Here is a 5979-nt window from a genome sequence, read left to right as displayed (position 1 = left end):
CGCTAGCTATAACGCAGGTATTAAATAAGAAATTGGGCATGTTGACAGCTCAATACGGTGACCGCCTCCATCAGAAGAATGCCCCATCTAAGGATAGGTGCGTGTACTAAACTGTTCAGCAGGAAAGAAAGCTGATAAATCCAGCTAAGACTCAACTTCTGTGGGGAATAAAGTTTATATAATTGCAGTTATAAATCGCGTACTATAGGCAAGTATTTTTTTCGAAGCCTTGCCTGAACGTGTTTCTCCGGTGCTTCTATTTCCATGGTACCTAAACTGTTCGATCTATTCTAATGTAGAGCTTCGACCTCGGAAGAGGGGCGCATATGCACTGCCCAGTGTTGTGGCCAAACCAGGACACATACGTCTGGCAGATTTTAGCTGAAAGAGAGCAGATATCACAGACATCAATTCTTTAGATAATGAAAAAGAAAGCGCATAGGCCGCAGAATGCGAGCCCCGGCTTCCAACTCTTTATTGGCCATTATTGCACGTGTAAACTGCGCGGGGCAAGGAACTGTTTTGTTTTTATCACACCCCGATAACGGCCCAAGAGTCCTTCCGGCGTGGCATGTCGACAACTCGCAGCGAAGGGCAGCCTGACGCTGCGGGGCTACAAAGTCTTCCCCAAGCCAAGAGACGCGGCGCAATCGGGTGGGAATGCAGGAAGTCCTCTTCGCGCAGGCCTTGCCGTACAGTATAATCTCCTGTCGACAATGCAAGACTCATATGGCGATGACCTCTATGTACACATGGAAGACCGCGTTTGTCCGTCGGACACTTCGGTTGAAGAAACTAGAACGCCGCATTTGAACCCGTCACATTATTATTGTTTTCTTGTTTGGGTGGGCGAATCAGCCTTAGAGAGCTCGTGCGCCGATTGTTGTTGCGAGCCGACTGGTTCTGTTCGAAACTCGGCGTCTGTTCTGCCTTTGACGATGGCCGGGACGGAGCTTTGTAGTCAGACATCTGCAACGGCGCCCACCGCTGTCGGTTTGCAGGCGCTGCGTAGTTTGCTTCCATTGCTTCGTAGACGCACGCCGGCGGCGAGGCTGCGCTGAATGGCACGCTGACAGGTGGTCTGATGAATGCCGTAATTTCTTGAAAAGCCGCGGCGTCGTGGCCTCTTTGAGGTCCTTTGTGCGACCGTGTTCTTTCCCCGTATATACAAAGAGTCAATTGCTCTTGTTCGCCAACCGCCCCGCCTTTGTTACCGGTGCGTAGCAGCTTTTATATTCCCCCACGCGGCTGGCCTATTCTTCTTTGCACTCGCTCCCTTCTGGCACGTCGTCTTTCCCGCGTTGGTTTTGTGCGGCTTGCTCAAAGATAAATACATTCTTTTTTCTCCTTTCTCACTTCTGTTGCCGTTGCAAAGTGACCTCTAGACGTCTATTCTTGAGCCACCGGGCAGAGAGACTAGATGAAGAATTCCAAACGTCGATAAGTCTGTTTATCTCTTCTCTAACGCACACTTGGCACAGGTAAGAAGCTATTTACAAGAAAAGCAGCGATGGCCGTGATTGAGGAAGGCGCAGAGGACGAATGTACAGAACTTCGATGAAAACACTCACGCGCGCTCCTTTTAGGGCGATGAAACACTGGTTCCCCAGTCTCTCGGTGTTGATGATGTGGTCAGCGGCTTCATCTCGGAAGGGTGTCACATGTGCGATGAAACTACAGTTCTCGACGCCGTAGGAGTTATGTGGCTCGCGCACTGCGAGTGTCTGTGAGTCCACATGAATGCACGAATGCGAAGACGGGCCACAACGCCACTCGTTCGTCGTTCACGCCATGGCAGACGGGGTGAGCACCGGGGTGGGCCTCGTGAGCCCCATTGCTTCCTGGGGCTTGAGGAGGAAGCACGGGAAGGAGGGGTGCAAGGCGGCAGCCGCGGCTGCTGGCGAGTAGTACGGCGGGCAGGGACACTGCATGAAGCTACCCTGTCCCGGTGGCGGAAGCGAACACAGGAAGCTGCCCGGCGCTGGCGATACCACGGGCGAATGCGATGAGAACAGAGGAGACGGCGAGCCGACCAGGTTCTCGCTCTTGTAGTACAGGGCCGGTGCCTCGGCGCGGAGTTTGGCCAGACTCGAGCTCAACCAATGTTGGGAGGCCGCGACACTAGTCATGCCCGGGGCTGTAATTGCGGATCGTACGGTGGCCGCCTTCTCGCTTTCCAGCCGGCTGAAGGGGGACTCGAAGCCGAAGAAAGGTCTCTCTCCGGGCATCGTGGCCTTGGGCTTAGCCACCACAGCCCCCGATGGCGATGGTGGACTAGCTTGTGACGGCCTGCTCGTGGCACCGGGGTTCGCGGTAGACAGGGGCTGCTTGGGCTTGCGCCGTGGTCGGTACTTGTAGTCAGGGTGTTCCTTCATGTGCAGGGCTCGCAGTCGCTTGGCCTCGTCGATGAAGGGCCGCTTGTCACTCTCCGACAGCTGCTTCCACTCGACGCCCAGCCGCTTGGAGATCTCCGAGTTGTGCATCTTCGGGTTCTCGATGGCCATTTTGCGCCGCTGGCCCCGTGACCAGACCATGAAGGCGTTCATGGGCCTCTTGACGTGGTCCGCGCTGCCACGACCCCCGGTAAACGGAGTGGCGGCGGGTACACTGTCAGGGGCACCAGGTCCCTTCTGGATGACGGAGGGATGTGGCAGCAGCATGTCTGGTTGTCACTTTCCACACCAAAGCGTTGGAACCGAAAAAAAGCGACGAAGACGAGTTTGTCCTGCTCACAGCGCGATCGTTCGACAACAGATGACGGAGAGACAACTTGCCGGCTCTTCTGTTTTGCTATTGCGTAGTGCCGTAAAGGCGGCGAGGGAGGGGGTACGGCGTGAAGCCGGAGCGGTGAGCCGATCACGCTTCGAGCGCACAAGAAGAGAGAGCCGTTCTGTGTCGGGAGTAGAATGAGCGGGTGAGGAGGCTACCCTGGGCCTTTGTGCCGTCTGTTGAGAACGGGGCGGGATCGGGGCCGCCCCGGGAGAGAGCGTTGCCGCTCCGACTGGCTGGGCTGAGAGGCAGAAGGCGGAGCGGATCGAAAGCCGAGCCAAGCCGAGCCAGACGTCAAGCCGATGCTGCCGGCGGCGTAGCGGCGGAGTGGGTCCCCGCGCCGTCGTCTGCTTTCGCGGCAGCTGTCGTCTGCTCCAGCTCTATCGCCTCTTGCCTGTGGGCTTGCGTGTTTGAGTGGCCTTTGTGATCAAGCCGCGCGGAAGAACCGCTCTTGTGTTCAAGAGGGCGGTCGTCTCTATGTCACCGCACTAGGAGGGTTTCCGTTTAACTGCTTCGAGCCCAGCCTTGCGATACCTTTGCGGCACTGCTCTATTGTGCTGGCTCTACTTTGCGGCTAGCCCCAAAGGAGCACTGAACTCTAGTTCCTATTACCGTAGGTTTCGTGATCAGAACATAGCCGTAAATTATTTTGGCAGTGGTGCAATATGCAAAAAGAAAAAAAATTAGGACTTTCAAGAACACTAAACATTTTATACAGCTTAAAACACTTTAGCTCGAGCCTCTTTGCACTGGAAATTGTTCCACATTTAAAGTTGCTCCCGATACCTGGCCATTTATTTTGCACCTTTAATCATTACCCAAGCCTCTTAAAAAGGCCAAAGTTCACAGAAATCTTTGTAAACTTTGGAGATTTGCCAACAACCATATTTACACGTAACTGTTTCGATATTAGCGCATCTGTTAAAATCGGCATTTACGCCTCCGAATTGAATGCAAGAGCCAAAGCCAAAGTGCTGCCCTTGAAGTTGTAGAAATTTTCCCGCTCATATCGCACTTGTCTACCTGGTACATCTTTAGCGATTAATAACGCAGAAGCATTAGTTAACCCCGTAATAAAAAATCTCGCGTTCATGGCAAAGAAAATGGGTAGACAAAGTAGTGGACTAACGGGACACATAATGGCTGGCTGCTCAAAGGATGAAAAACAGGGTAATGAATACTCAAAATGACGCAACATATAACATGAAACATATATAAACAACGTGACAAATCGTGTTGAAAATAAAATGTGGTAAATTTTTCTCTGCGTGGGATTCGAACCAGGGTTCTCCTGAATTGCGAGACGATCACTGAACCCTGTACCGCCCCAGTCCGATAAGACCTAGTTAACTAAATGTGAACCTATAGTGACTGGGTTGTGGCCTTAGCCTTAAACACCTGAGTTTACGACATGTATTCAGTACAGCGAGATAACTGTGAGCATGTGATAACTGTGATCACGAGATAACTGTGAGCGAGATAACTGTGAGCAGCACGTGTCCGCAAATAGCGTGTATCTACGGGTAACAAGTGAAATTGACAATTTTTTTAGTCATACACTCTTTATCTGGTTTCATTTAGGTTCCACTTCAGTTCCATATAAAGCTGCAGTTCCATTTATTTGCAACCCTCAGAAGGAAATGCTAAGTAGATCCGTGGTTTTATGTGGAAAGCATCTTCTGTTTTTGGTATGAATGCTTTGTTCATACGGATCACCGCCAATGTATGTAGTAACCGAAGGAGAAGGGAAATTTATTTAAAGTTTGCTAAAGAAAATGATGGTGACTATCATGACAGTGCACACGCGCGCCACTAGACACGATCCACTGAAAGCACCATATATGAACGAACGCGCTGCCTTCCACCTGGTTGGTACTTGTTCCACAACATTAATAGGTGGAGAGCACAAGGCGATGGACTGGGAAAAGTCTACATCAACAACCGCCGTGAAACATGTGGGCGCACACATTATTGACATACCCGTTTCACAATTCAATGCTAATGCTGTCGTATTTACTACACCAGAAAGAGCGCTTAGGTGTTTTAGAATTTGTTTTCTCCTGCTATTCCTTCATATATTTTTGTGTTTTCTAAAAATCATCTTGGCTCTCCTTGCTCATTTATGGGCGTTTAAATATTTCATAGTAAACCTTCTAGTAGTTTTCGACACTACGTCTCAGCACTTGCCGGTTTGCTTCCCAGTTCAATTCAGTAACTTGCTGGCGCAGTTCAGTAACGGCTGGCGCACCACCAGATGGCGCGCCAGCCGTGCAAACACGAGAACATTGAATTCAATTCAGCAAACCTCGATTGCGTTAATCATAGGAGGGCCGAGACAGGAGGTGAACAGTATGAAACGTACCTTGTGTCTCATGCTGTTTACCTCCTGCTAGTCCCCTTTCCCTTGCGGCAAGGGAGAAAGAAGAGGCCGTTACGGGGCCAGGGTGCACGGCAGAAGACCATGGTCTGTCGACGTCTGCAGCAAAGCGGGCAGATATGCGCGGCCACTTTTTTTTAACGAGACCCAAAACAGAAGATAGGAAAACTGGACGAAATTGGATAAAAAACCGGGTCCAGTGGTGATATTTGATAATATTTTATTTTTGTATTTCGTATTAAAATAGTGACAGTGTTCAACGGGCACTGCGCTGCCTGCATTTCCACAAGAGTTCCTCTATCTTTACCCTGCTCTGTTAGCATGGAAAGAGAATTAGTATACCGCCGTGGCTGGCAAGAAACGAGAATACGCGTTGCTGGCCTTTTTTAATGGCACGGTATTGTATAAAGACAGTAATCACATAGTTTATCCTTACAGACTGGTACTTCTCCGTAGTATTTGATGTACTAGATTCTTGTGTATGTTCGCCCGGTTATTCAACACGCCGTCTTTTTTTATGTTTTCCCTGTCCTGATATATATTATTGGTTGGCGATTGATCGATTAACCTTCTAATTAATCGAAATAGCCGAGGACCATTCTCATATATGTATATATGGGCCTTATATATATATATATATATATATATATATATATATTCGGATAGAGCCACAGCGAGAAAGAGACAGAAATAAGGGTAGGCAGACCAAAAAGCCGAGGAAAGCGAACAGGAAAATGTGATAAGTCATGTATTATGCTTAAACAGAACAGATCTTATTTTTTGAAAGAAAGAAAGAAAGTAAGGGGAGAAAAACATGCCTGCCGGGTGGGATC

General features: G+C 49.8%; 1 protein-coding gene across 1 annotated transcript; it reads right to left on the bottom strand.

Annotated features, from left to right (window-relative positions):
* Nucleotides 1-411: 411 nt before the first annotated feature.
* Nucleotides 412-2929, bottom strand: LOC144169286 (uncharacterized). Its single transcript, XM_077698363.1, has one exon. The coding sequence runs from the start codon at nucleotides 2658-2660 to the stop codon at nucleotides 1785-1787; it is 876 nt and encodes a 291-aa protein (XP_077554489.1). The 5' UTR covers nucleotides 2661-2929; the 3' UTR covers nucleotides 412-1784.
* Between the last annotated feature and the right edge of the window lie 3050 nt (nucleotides 2930-5979).

Source organism: Haemaphysalis longicornis, unplaced genomic scaffold (genome assembly GCF_048455015.1).
Source record: "Haemaphysalis longicornis isolate Haplotype H1 unplaced genomic scaffold, Haemaphysalis longicornis Haplotype H1 scaffold_2, whole genome shotgun sequence".
Classification (NCBI taxonomy): domain Eukaryota; kingdom Metazoa; phylum Arthropoda; class Arachnida; order Ixodida; family Ixodidae; genus Haemaphysalis; species Haemaphysalis longicornis.
Note: the sequence above shows the minus strand (reverse complement) of the source record. Positions and strands in the feature narration are given on the sequence as shown.